Source organism: Euprymna scolopes, chromosome 28 (assembly GCF_053919585.1).
Source record: "Euprymna scolopes isolate OS-2025 chromosome 28, ASM5391958v1, whole genome shotgun sequence".
Lineage (NCBI taxonomy): Eukaryota > Metazoa > Mollusca > Cephalopoda > Sepiida > Sepiolidae > Euprymna > Euprymna scolopes.
In genome coordinates this window covers 28,559,214-28,574,442 of record NC_136509.1, presented here as the reverse complement: position 1 = coordinate 28,574,442, position 15,229 = coordinate 28,559,214, and the positions used below count along the sequence as shown (strand labels likewise).

At 27.3% G+C, this 15,229-nt stretch overlaps 1 protein-coding gene across 31 annotated transcripts in view; it reads left to right on the top strand.

The window, feature by feature from the left end:
* Positions 1–15,229, top strand: part of LOC145249546 (uncharacterized) — a 517,983-nt gene that overhangs the window by 252,670 nt on the left and 250,084 nt on the right. For all 31 annotated transcript variants that reach the window (XR_013863546.1, XR_013863545.1, XM_080111217.1 and 28 more), the window contains exons 3-4: positions 3,882–3,925; positions 13,276–13,311. Coding sequence is in view for 29 of the 31 variants with exons in the window: in XM_080111217.1 (XP_079967343.1) it covers positions 3,882–3,925; positions 13,276–13,311 (80 nt within the window). In the remaining 2 variants the exon portion in view is untranslated. The remainder of the gene's footprint in view (positions 1–3,881; positions 3,926–13,275; positions 13,312–15,229) is intronic.

Here is a 15,229-nt window from a genome sequence, read left to right as displayed (position 1 = left end):
TTTTCTAGCACGTTAGAGGGAGCCCACCTTCCTTGGAACTGCCTTCGCAATATCTTCAATGTATATGTTCAAATTCAAATCGCCTTTTACGAAATGCTTTCTTTGTCCGCCTCTGCATTTACAGTGGGAGGTGGGGGCAAGACAGGGAGCGGGGGTAAAAATGCAAAAAGATTGTTATTGAAATTATTTAGCCGAGAATGTTACTGACCTTAGCAAGCGGGGCACTTCCTTTGCATAAAGGAGACTAAAGAAGACGACCCACCAGCGAAATAGATTATCTATTTTCATGAGAGGGTTAGGGTTAGCCTTAAAGTATGCAGTTTCATTCCACCCTTGCGCTGTACCCCCCTACCCACCCAGGAATATATAGACTTGCATCTCTTGAAAGGCTCTGTTTACTCTGACCTTCTCAGATTACTCAAGATTTGTTTCATTATATTTTCTTCAAAACTCCTGGGTAGATGAAACGGTGTGCCAGACAATTTGTCGAGGCCACAGTCTAGTAATGATGATACAATCATAGCACCCAACTGCAACTCGTATAAAAGATTATTGTTGTTGTTGTCGTTGTTGCTGTTGCTCACTCACTTGGGGTTTTAACACGAGTCATTACCTGTGATCACTCATTGTCAGAAACAGGTGGTGCCCCCAAAAGTTTTGTTTTATTATTATTTATATTAGTTTTTTTATATTTATGTTTATATTTTTTCATTAAGAATTATATATATGCACATATTCACGTATGTATGTATGTATGTATGTATATATAAGTATATGCGTGTATATATATATATATATATATATATATATATATATATATATATATATATATATATATATATATATATATTCAGGCAAACATTATTAAAAACAACAGAGATACCTTGCTTAATGATTCTTTTTTTCATTTTTTTCGATCTTTCGTAAGATTTTTTTAACTTCAAGATGGAAGGTATTTACAAATGTTCCATGGTTCACACGAGCGCTTTCGATTCTTTCTTGAATCATCATCAGGTGGATATAAAATATTAAAAATAGAAGTGAAATATATAGTTACGGATGATAAAAAGAGTCAATGAAAAGTCGATTAAAATATACATTTACGAGTGATAAAAAAAAACTCGATTAAAAATTAGGATGATAAAAGGCAATGTTAGTAAAACCAGTCGTATACTGGTTATGCTAAATATTTCAGCACATTATTGCTACTTTCAAAATTAATGCTATTTATAGATGGGTGCTGGGTTTTTATATATAGTGCTTCAAGTATTTTTAATTTTTTACAATTACTTTCTCGTTGCAAAATCCTTGTGTTGTCCATATATATATATATATATATATATATATATATATATATATATATATAATTATTTTTTACTATAATAATTTAATACCTACAGACACTAGTGTTTCATCCTTTCGGGAATCTTCAGTGCAGGGTGTCACGATTAACACGAATCGACAGATTCGAACTCGGCAACACAAGCTATCTCTTGTTCGATTAGCAAAGACCGTATCCATTCGGCTACCATTAACCGCGTGAAATAACGTTGAATTTGAACATTTTAATTTTAAATGTTCTTTACGTCAGTCAGACAGTGATCTAATCGTTATACGGTAATCTAAGTAGAAGAGTTAAATTGGCCGACTTAATTCAAGTGAAAGTGCTCAACGATAAGAAATTAGTTCCTTGAAGGGGCTGTCATAATTTTTTTTTTTTTTTTACTATAATAATTTAATACCTACAGACACTAGCACTTTCAGGAATCTTCAGTGCAAATATATATATATATATATATATATATATATATATATATATATGAATATGTATGTATGTATGTATGTATGTATGAACCTCTATGTATAGATATATGTGTATACTAGCGAGTGGTGGGACTTTGCCGGTCATAAAATTCGCTTAATATGATATTTTAATTTGTCAAGATTTCGTATATATTATTATAGAGTCGTAATTTGGTATTTGGGTGCCATCAGCTAGAATCGAAACTGAAAACAAAATTGTAGCATTCAAAGTTGGTGACGTTACCACCGTACTAACGTGACACGCATATGAACTGATTAAAAATGTAAAATTAAAAATAAACTAAGATGAATGTACAAAATGTATAACGATTTTTTTTTTCAATTTTGACCCATTTTTGACCCCTTGAAACTATTTTAGCCGATGAAAAACTCATCAAAGAACGGTCTGTAAAAGATCCTATCATTTGAGGCCCATAGTGCCACTCTGCGACTTTTAGTTTCCGAAGCTATATATATATATATATATACGGCACAATCACGTTGACACACCGATTCTCGTCAAAATTAAGCAAAGATGAATCTGGCCAGTACCATTTTGAGGAGGTTAGGCTCTGAATGTACCGTATCGTAGAAATTTCCTGATTGGTATAACTGTGGCTAGCTCAATCTTAATGAGCAAAATGTATCCTTGTATCCGAGTTCTGACAATGACGATGTGTGTGTGTGTGTGTTTTATTTTACAACCTCAAGATATTAATTTAGTTCATTACAGTTGTTTCCAAAGTTCTTGCATTTGAACTGCATATTGAAACCTTGTTTGAAAACCTTCGGGCTTCAAGTGTTGAACAAGCTGCATTTTATAAGGAAGAAATTGTGCAGAATATTGTTGTCCGTGGAAACAACTGTAATTATTATCTTGAGGTTGTAAAATTAAAAACATATTCAGCTCTACTAAGGTATTGGGCACTTTTTCTCCCATTTTTTACCATTTATTCCTCCTAGCATACTGTCTGTCTGACGTAATGAACATTTAAATTTAAAATGTTTAAAATTCAACGCTATTTCACACGATTAATGGTAGCCGAATGGATACGGTCTCCGCTAATCGAGCCAGAGATGTCTCGTGTCGCGGGGTTCGAATCATTCGACTGGTAGTAATTGTGACACCCTGCACTGAAGAATCCCGAAAGGATGAAACACTAGTGTCTGTAGGTATTTAATTATTATAGTAAAAAAAAATAATTATATATATATATATATATATGGGGGTGTAGTCTCTGGGTAAGTCCATTATTCCTAATATACAGGGTGGCCGAAAAGTCCCAGGACACTATACATGTATTTTTAATAAAACACAGTATTTTTTAATGAAACACACAGAAAACATATAATAACATTTTCGGCCAGTGTCCTGGGACTTTTCGGCCACCCTGTAGATGTATCAGCCTACTCTATAACAGTACCAATCACTCTGTGAGTGAGAACAAGCTAATGCAACTGCTACATACAATTCTGTTCTTTATATTATACTAGCATGGGTGGCCAACATTGCCCGGGTGTTTGAAGGTGATAGATTTTGTATAGCGAAAACGATTTCACACAAATGACAAACGGGATTTCCTCAGGCAAAGCAATTATCTAATAGAAAAAATATGTGTATGATATCTTGAAGTCTTTCAGATTTGTTATTAGGTACGGGTCGATTCCGATCAAGAAAACAGCAATTCCTTACCCCTTTGTCAGAAACATCGCTCGTGGAATGTGAGGACTAAAGGACAAAATATACGGGTAGCGAGAGTTACGAGGCTGCCGGAAGTAAACCCCATGTTCACTTTCTACTTTCCTTTACACAAATAATAAGACTCTTTTGTTTGAAGGTTTTAGATGTGGCAATTAATCTGTCTTTTCCTTTTTCGCTGTAATGATAATTTTCACCTTTCATCTTCCCCAACCCGTTTCCTTTACTTGGAACATTTGATTTCTTCTTGAATGAAAAAGATATTACTGCAAAGACTTTTGCATTGCATTGAAATAACTAATCTCAGCATTTCCGGTTCATTTTCATTTATTTGTTACCAAACTTCTACAATGATTGTTTTGTCTTTCTCTCTTTGCAGGTCAACCTGGTCCAAAAGGAAATAAAGGAGATACCGGGAATGATGTAAGTTTTATTTATTTATTTATTTATTTATACTATTTACTTTCATCATTTTTATGTTTATTATTATTATTTATATTTTCTGACTAGAGCGTCCAGGCCTAGGCAGACCTCAAAATATTATCGATATAAATGTATTGTATTTTGTTTTAATAAATGTCAAGCGCGAACACAGGCCTCACAATATTATTAATATGATTAAATTAAAGGTAAATAAGTCGTTTAATTTTTTATAAAAAAATGTACATTTTATTTTTATTTCATTTATTTAAAAATGCCTAATCACAAAAATATTTTTATGGCTCATTGGCATTTTGGCTAAGTTCAACGTGTTCTCCACAACATAAACGTCATTTGATCCCGGAAGTTTTCGTGTAATTATCGCCTTTGAAAAATTAATTTTTTTTATTATTCAAAAATCTATTAAATATTTTTTATTCAAATATTAATTACATATTTTTTTTCATTAAAATTTAATAGATTTTTGAATAAAAAATATTTAATAGATTTTTTAATAAAAAATATTTAATAGATCTTTGAATAAAAATATTTAATAGATTTTTTTATAAAAAAATATTTAATAGATTTTTTAATAAATTAAAATAGTTGATAGATTTTTTTATAAAAAAATATTTAATAGATATTTGAATAAACAAAATACTTAATAGATTTTTTAATAAAAAATATTTAATAGATTTTTTAATAAAAAAATATTTAATAGATTTTTGAATAAAAAAATATTTAATAGATTTTTGAATAAAGAAAGATTTAATAGATATTTAAATAAAAAATATTTAATAGATTTTTTAATAAAAAATATGTAATAGATATTTTAATAAAAAATATTTAATAGATTTTTAAATAAAAAATATTTAATGGATATTTGAATAAAAAATATTTAATAGATTTTTGAATAAAAAATATTTAATAGATATTTGAATTAAAAAAATATTTAATAGATTTTTGAATAAATTAAAATATTTAATAGATTTTTTAATAAAAAAATTAATAGATTTTTTAATGAAAAACAGTTTTAATAGATTTTTGAATAAAAAAAATATTTAATAGATTTTTTAATAAAAATATTTAATAGATTTTTTAATAAAAACATTAAAATATTTTGTAAATAAAAAAATAATATTTAATAGATTGTAAATAATATTGTAAATAAAAAATAATATTGTAAATAATATTGTAAATAAAAAAATAATATTTAATAGATATCTGAATAAAAAAAATATTTAATAGATTTCTTAATAAAAAAAATACTTAATGGATTTTTGAATAAAAAATATTTAATAGATTTTTTAATAAAAAAATATTTAATAGATATTTGAATAAAAAATATTTAATAGATTTTTTAATAAAAAAAAATATTTAATAGATTTTTTAATAAAGAAATATTTAATAGATTTTTGAATGAAAAAATATTTAATAGATTTTTTAATAAAAATATTTAATAGATTTTTGAATAAAAAAATATTTAATAGATTTTTGAATAAAACAAAATATTTAATAGATTTTTTAATAAAAAAAAATATTTAATAGATTTTTTAATAAAAAAAAATATTTAATAGATTTTTTAATAAAAATATTTAATAGATTTTTGAATAAAAAATATTTAATAGATTTTTTAATAAAACAAAATATTTAATAGATTTTTGAATGAAAAAATATTTAATAGATTTTTTAATAAAAAATATTTAATAGATTTTTGAATGAAAAAATATTTAATAGATTTTTGAATAAAAAAATATTTAATAGATTTTTGAATAAAAAAATATTTAATAGATTTTTGAATAAAACAAAATATTTAATAGATTTTTTAATAAAAAATTATTTAATAGATATTTGAATTTTCCCATCAAATCTTATTCATAAATGTCCACTAGTCTTTGTTTGATCACTGCAATGACGCACAGAGTCGCTTTGGTGATCGTTTCATCAGTTGGAAGTGTGATGCTGAATAGGTTTCACACTCACCGAACCGTAACTAAATTTAAAAGGTGAGTGGGCATAAATCTAAACACACTATAGTATAATCTGTAATCTGTTGCATGTCTCCCGGTTGAATAGGATAAGTTGGCAGCACAATAATGAGCACATAAATCATATTATATTAAATAATTTGGTACTTATGCAGAATAAGTGCTGTGTTGCCGTCAAAATTTTCCGGTCATTTTACATAAAACGCCGGAAGGTGCCGAATGAAAGTTTCGTTTTTTTGTTTTGTTTTTTTGTTTGTTTATTTTTTCACAAATGCTGGCCGATTTTATTCTCAATATAAATTAAAATTTTTGTTATTACGAAGAGTATTCAATTAAAATTTAAAATATGAAAACAATATTTTTTATCGTTATGAAGAAAATACAATTATTATTAAAAACTTTGGGGAAACTAAAAAATTCCTATTCAAATCAAGAAAAAAACACTCATTGTAAGGTAAGTTCCATGGATAAATATCTTTTTGAATAACAGACTGTAACATTTTATAAAAACAAACAAAAGTTAAACGAAGGGACGTACATAGTATTTTCACACAAGCCCGTACTTGCTGCTCCTTTTTTTTGCCAGTGAATGATTCAAAAACAAATCAATTTATAAAACTCTTTTTTACATACGTGCGCGGTCTTCATTTTTTCTTTTTCTATATGAGTGGCCGATGATCTGTATAGTTTCAAGATCTAATGATTGTTGATCAACTGTTTAACTCAAGCGAATAAAACTCATTTATGAAAATACAGTGGAGACTTATAGACGGTTTCAAAGGTTTTATTGATGATGGAAAGTTCATTCACAAGAGGATAGACTAAAAATTAATTCTTTCCTAAAGATAGGTCCAGTAAAATTTTTCTTAATAAAATTTCTTACTTAGCCTTAAAAATAGTTGACGAACGGGCGGCTCTCGGGAAAATATTCTTACATTTCTACTGTCCCGAACATATGATATATGGGTGTGCGTGTGTGTGCGTGCGTGCGTGCGGGTGTATGTATGTATGTATGTATGTATGTATGTATGTATGTATAATATACATGTATATTCATGTGTGTATATATACAAAAAATGTCCAAAAAGTCACTGAATGGTTTTGAACTTGAATATTTTCTTTATTTTTGATGATTATGTTTCTGTAATTTTAACACAATCTGACTAAAACATTAGGAATTTTTTTAATGCAAAATTCAAACAATCTTTATTTATGAACAATCTTTATTTATGAAAAATAATGTCCTTTAAATGTTGCCCATTTTCAGCTTTGCATATTTGTGCTCTTTCCAAAATACTATTCATAACAGATTGCAGAATATCTAGATTGCGAATTAACTTCCCCATTTCGTTTTTGATGTTTTCCTTCAATTCTTGCAGGGTCTGAGGTTTGTTAGCGTAGACACTTTCTTTAAGATATCCCCACAAAAAAAGGTCGGGGCTAGTCAAGTCTGGAGAAGGAACGCGGTGGCCATTTGGCATTGCCATAGCAAGAGATAATTTTGTCGCGAAAGCATTGCTTGAGAAGCTCCATGTGCCGTTGCTTTATCTTGTTGGAACCGTAATCCGGGTCTATTTTGAATTTCTGGGCTCAGGAAGTCTGTAATCATAGTTCGGTATCTTTCTCCAGTAATAGTGACAGCATTTTCATCTTGATCTTCAAAAAAATAAAGTGCAATAATCTTCTCCTCTGTTACTGCACACCATACAGTGCACTTTATGGGATGGAACTGCTTTTGATGAATTGTCCATGGATTTTCAGACCCCCAAAATTTGTATTTTTGTTTGTTGACGAACCCATTCAAATGAAAATGGGCTTCATCTGACATAATCAAGTTCTGCAAAAAAAAATTGGGATCATTTCGGACAAGTTCTTGTATTTGAACTGCATATTAAACCCTAAAACAACGTTTCTATATGAACTCTCATTCTTGACGTTATTCTCGCGTTGCCTACGCACAGTTCAAACATTTCAAAATATAACCGCTAGATACAACGCGCGGCTCTTTACAGACTTCTTTCTCCAACTTTACAACATGGCAAGGAAGAAGAAAAGGAAAAAAAGAAACAAAACAACACACTGAAGATGGAGTATACCTCTGAAATATATTTGTGATAAATTTCAAACAAGTAAAATATTTATTTATTTTCCTAATATCACGTTGTGATTTGGCTTTCAAGCGCACTTGATGCGTATTTTACTGTATATTGAACCCTTGTTTGAAAATCTCCAAGCTTCAAGTGTTGAACAAGCTGCACTTTATGAGGAAAGAGTTTGAAATTGTGCAGAATATTGTGCAGTGAGCTTCGACATATCCCACGTGGAACGTCGTCGAATCAATGTTTCAGGATGCTGCTCCACGCTCTCTCGCACTCTTTTCCTATTTTCATTTATGATGACATTTTGAGGTCGACCAGCTCGTGAAAGATCAAGTACAATTCCTTGGTTTTTAAATCGGCGCACAATGTTTCAAATTGTGTTGTGGCTTGGGCTATCTCTTACATGGAAATGCCGTCGATAAGCTCTTTGAATCAAAACAATTGACCCCTGATTTTGGTAAACCAATTTCACAACTTGCGTACATTGTTCAATGCTATAGTTATCCATAATTAATTTCCAAAATATTATCTGTAGAACATCTGAAATACAGAACAAAATAATCATTAATGGTAAAAATGACAAAGATTTTCAACCCATCAGTGACTTTTTGGACATCCTGTGTTATATATATTTATGTGTGCATATATTATATGTATATATATATTTATATATCTGCATATATTATATGCATATATGTTTATATGCATATATGTTTATATGCGTGTATATATTATATATATATATATATTATCTGTATATTATATACACATACATATATTTATGTATATATATATGTGTATATATATTCATGTATATATATATTATATGTGTAAACATATATATATTATATGAGTATATATATTATGTGTGTATATATATTATATATATATTAATCTGTGTGTATATATATATTATATTTATTAATCTGTATCTATATATATATACTATATGTATTAATCTGTATATATATATTATATTTATTAACATGTATATATATATTATATTTATTAATATATATATATTATATTTATTAATATATATATATTATATTTATTAATATATATATTATATTTATTAATATATATATATTATATTTATTAATATATATATATATTATATTTATTAATATATATATATATTATATTTATTAATATATATATATATATATATATTATATTTATTAATATATATATATATTATATTTATTAATATATATATATATTATATTTATTGATATATATATATATATTATATTTATTAATATATATATATATATTTATTAATATATATATTTATTAATATATATATATTTATTAATATATATATATATATCAATATATATATATTTATTAATATATATATATTTATTAATATATATATATATTTATTAATATATATATATATATGTATATATATATATATATATATATATATATATTACAATAGAAAAATGCAAGCATGAAAAGTCAGATGGTTTAGCTTATACATGAAAAAGTAAAGGATTAGTTGTTACAACTGGAAAAGAAAAGGACAATATATTCTAGTAAAAAATATAATAAATTTATAACTTAAAATATTGCAGCATTAAGAATTGATTATATAATGTTATAAATTGAATTTTAAAAAAATCTTAATGTTGCAATATTTCAAGTTATTAATTTATATTTTTTTTTACTAGAATATCTTATCCCTTTTCTTTTCCAGTTTTAATAACTAGTCTTTTACTTTTCCATGTTTAAACTTAACCATATTACTTTTCATGCTCGCATTTTTCTATTGTGATCCATGATTTTTCCAGCTTTCGAGTAAATTCCCTTGCTCTTTGTTAAATTTCAGTTTTTTTTTTTTTTTTGCCTCCATAAACACATATCTAATAACAGTGTACGGCACTCGTCTGCTTTCAATAAAATCCCTCCCAATTATCTCCCTTTCATGCTTTCATTCCGTCTGTTTTACTTGTTACGTCTCTTTTCGCGACAGCAGTGAATTAGTAGCAACACTAGTCGCTGAAGCGATGTGGTTGCTATGGAAACCAGTCATAAAAAACGTCGCTGACCTCCTTACATTTTTTTACGATTTTAAACACCATAAAATTCATCATAATTTTTGTTTTACTGAACGAAAATTGAAAAAAAAATCGCAATATAGCTGAGAAGGTGATCTATAAACTGCAATAATTGTTTGAAATTTGGTCGAAAAATGAGTGAGCAGTGAAGCTTTAAAGCAGTTCTAAATGACTGAAACTATCACTTAACCATATACCATATATTGAAACACTACGGTGTTTGAATAATATATGTGTGTATATTATATTTCATATGCAGCGAATTTCAGCACGAACTCATTTGCAATTCTGAGTCATGCTCACTCAACATTCAACATTCCATCTAAAGATCTTGGAGACTCTTCCCGTTCGGGTGAGGAGACATTCTCTCTGTAAACTCTTAGGTTTTACGCGATTAGAATTTTCGAAAAATATCATAAACTTGTTTTTAGTTAATCGCTTCCCTTTCTTTAACCCATGAACAGAACGCAACGTAGCTTTATTTTAATAATGTACACATTTTTCGATTTTTCCTTTTTAAATCCCTCGATACAGCTTGGAGAAAGCGAGGGCGAAACCGGTCAACTGATTTCCCCATTTATTTTTCTTTCCTCTTCTTTCCCCTTTTTTTATTTTCTAAAACGTGTTTTACACATTTTACTTTTAATCATGAATTATAAAAATCTCCCCTTCATGATCGCAATATATTATATTATATACATATTTATATGTGTATATTATATATGTATATATATATATATTTATGTGTGTATATATATTATATATATATTTATTTGTGTATATATGTGTTATATATGTGTGTGTACATGTTATATATATTTATATGTGTGTATATAATAATATATATATATATATATATATATATATATATATATATATATATATATATATATATATATATATATATATATGTTATATATAATATATATTTATTTCATTATGGGGTGGTACAAAACTTTATTATAGCTATGAAAGAGACGTAAGAAGAAGGATTGTCGTTTGGGTTTGGACGCGATTTGTCTCTAAGGCGTTTTCTCCCCATTGTACAATTATCATAACGATAGATTTATTTTAGTCGCTTCCCCATTCTTTTTCTTCCCCCCGATAATTTGATTTTATGTTAGTCGCTCCCCACGTTTAAATTTGTTTCCCTATAATAATAAAAAAGAAATTTAAAAAAAAAAAAAAAACCCTCGATTTGGCTTTTGAAAAGTGAGGGCGAAACCTGGTCGGCTGACTTTGCCCCATTATCTACGTTTTTTCTTAACCTCCATTAAATGTTTTCCCTCCCTACTTCTTTTTATCATGGATACAAAATCTCAGTCTTCCCTTTTTCATAGCTATAATATATTTATTTTTATGTATATATATATATATACTTGTTTATTGTTATATAAACATGTTTACATCCCGCTGCTACAAACGGCCATTTGTTTCAATCAAACAACAGATATCATCAGGCAGCGACTTGACTATTCAAATGTTCAATGAATAATGGATTTTTTTATTAGGTATGAACTCTTTAAAGAACCTTTAAAGAATTCCTACCTAATTAAAAAAAAATCCATTATTCATTGAATATTTGAATAGTCAAGTCGCTGCCTGATGATATCTGTTGTTTGATTAAAACAAATGGCCGTTTGTAGCAGCGGGATGTAAACATGTTTATATAACAATAAACAAGTATTATCAGCTCTTTTTATTGAGCACTATCTAATAACCTCGTTGAATCCACTAGTCTATTACTTTTGAATAAAAAAAAACCCAAGTATATATATATATATATATATATATATATATATATATATATATATATATATATATATATATATATATATATATATATATATATTCGCGCATATTTTATTTAAAAGGATCTTCGTTCTTCTTTTTATAATCTTTCTTTCTAATTTTTCCTTGTTTTCGTACAAGTATTTTTGTTGTGGGATCCAAAGTTCTTATAAAGTCCCCTAGTTTACCGAACGTTTTCGGTCTCAATTGCACAGGAAGAACAACCCTGACGATGGTCAATCGAGACCGAAAACGTTCGGTAAACTAGGGGACTTTATAAGAACTTTGGATCCCACAACAAAAATACTTGTACGAAAACAAGAAAAATTCGAAAGAAAGATCATAAAAAGAAGAACGAAGATCCTCTTCAATAAAATATGCGCGAATAATGTATATATATATATATATATATATATATATATATATATATATATATATATATATATATATATATATAATATATATATTATTTATATATATATATATATAAAAATAATATATATATGCATATATATATTATTTATATACATATATATATAAATAATATATATATACATATATATATTATTTATATATATATATATATAAATAATATATATATACATATATATATATATATTATTTATATATATATAAATAATATATATACATATATATATTATTTATATATATAAATAATATATATATATACACATATATATATCTATATGTGTGTGTGGGGGGGTGCATATATGCTATGTACAGTGCCATGTAAAAGTATTGGATACATTACATTTTTTTCATGACTCTATTCAGGTTCAAGATTTTACCTAAAATTTGGTCAGTATACACCTATTACTATTCTAACTCATATTTGGGGTAGTACTTACAAAATCAAAGTTTAGAAACTTTACATTTAAGGAAAGATATAAATAAACAAAGCAAAAGTATTGGATACACTTTTAAAAAATACCTTTTTCTAAAATATTTTTTAGATTACTTTTGCTTTGCGTGTTTCAATAATGCAAGCGAGTTATCACTGACCAATCAGAAAGCTACATTTTTTTCTTTAATGATGTAAAAAAAATTTGTCCCTGAATAAATTTTTTTTAATATATGAAAGATACGAATAACAGAAAAAGTATTTTTCAGGAAATTAATTCTTTGAAAATCTTTTTAAATTGGGGTTCATTCGATTAAAAAATGTATTTACTAATAAAATATATGGTATGAAATTTTCAAGATACGAAAGCCGGACCGGAATCAATTAATTTCGAATCAAGCAGTTCCATTGAATTTGTAAGAATTGAGGCCATTTTTGCGAAGGAGATAATCAGGATATTAAAGTCTTTGAAATAAACAATAAAATTAATATTCCATATTTTTTATTTATGAAATTTGTAAATAATGATTTTTCTTTCTTTTTACAGGGTCTAAAAGGGGAGCAGGGAAGCAATGGTTTCCCGGTATACAAAACAACTTTTCATTTTCTTTCTTTCCGATCTTTCTATTATTCTACCTCCATTTTATTTGTTTATACATATATTTATTTGCGTAACATTCCTTTTAATTATTACACGGCATGCTTAGCTCTGTGTTGCCAATAAGACTATTTAAATCAGTGTTTCATTATGTTTAACTCTACATCTCTGTACAACTTTATGGGGGAAAAGTACAATCCTATTTGAAGATGGAAAAAAATCCACGCCAATCACTTATCTTTTACAATTGAAACATGATACTAGTGCACTTATTGATCCGTGCTGAAATAATAACGTTATTATTTAGAAAGCCATTCTTAACATGGGGGGGTTGTACCTATTCTGTACTTTAACCTTACAATTAAATAAAAACTGATATCATAAAGCTTTAATTAAACATGAAAATTTTTTTTTTAAATAGTGCGAATCAATGAGGGCACAAACACCTGAAAAATAAATTAGAACCAAGAAAGATCACTCACTCTCTAAATCTGAAAAAGATTCTCGCCCCCTAAAATTGAAAAAAAAAATCCACGCCAATAAACATTGCACGCACTTGAAATTAAAAAGAAACTAAAAGTCACCAACTTTTAAAATTGGAAAATAAAACATGCGTTTTCTAAAATTACAGATTAGTGGATTATTAAATAAACGCATTTCAGGTGGAAAAAAATATATTACGCGCTTACGTGTCATGTCGAAATTTGCATGAATTCCAAAAATTGCGAAAAATGATCCAGTAGAAAAATAATTACAAATAAAAATAAAATTTACTGAATTTATCCATTTTTAAAATTCCATCGCACGTTTGAATGTGGAAGAATTCTAAAAATTCAGGGAAGGTAATTGCAATTGATCATTTTGACAAAACTGACTTATCTCCCTTGCTTTCAATTAAAATCTGACATTTTAAAATACAACGTTGGATCGTTATTGTCGATGATTTGGTTTTAAAGTAAATCTAGCACATCTACTGGATCATTTTTCGTAAGTTTTGGAATTTATGCTAATTTCGTAAGTACGTAATATTTTCACCTGAAATTAGTTTGTTTGAAAATTCACTAAACATCATTCACTTTCTGAAAACTGCGTTAGCTATGTTGTTTTTAACATATTTTTTTTTTCAGTTTATTACCGATATAGCAATAAAGTTTACGATTAATCGGGAAAAGATATTTTAACAACTTTTTGTTATTATTTAGAAAAGGAACATTCGTTTCCAATTCTAATTTATTGTAATAGAATTCCTTACTTACAAGCTTATTAGCTAAAATATAATTTTGTATCGTTCTTGTTGGTTAAAACTCTGGTTCAAATCCAGAGTTCAACCTAATTTTCAAAAAAAATACAGAAAAATATCTATGATGTGCGTATGGAACGAAGATGTCATATTCCAAAACTCAGTAAATTGATGAAGTTATATATATATATATATATATATATATATATATATATATATATATATATATATATATATATATATATATATATATGGTATCAAATTAGTCAAAGGGAAAATTATTCCCAATTCGGATTTAGGTAAAAATGCGCTTTTGTATAAATAATCGAATTAAATTTTTTTTTATTAGTACATTTTCACCTCAAACAAGGCATATTGCCACTTTGTTGTAGGGGGATACTATCAGGGACATAGGCATCAGGAGTACTGTGTAGGGAGTTGGGCAGCAAGATGTCGGTTCACGTTGCACTTGAACTTCTGCATACCAGTACAGTTGGGAAAGCAGAGACCCGGCAGGGAATTCCAAAGTCTAGCTGTCCTGGGGAAGAAACTACTGGAGTAGAAGGCTCTCTTACATTTAGGGATTTCTACTATGAAGGGGTGGGATTTAGCTGCTTGTCGGGTTTGTCGGGAGTATTTACGTCGAGGAGGCACAAGTGCTTG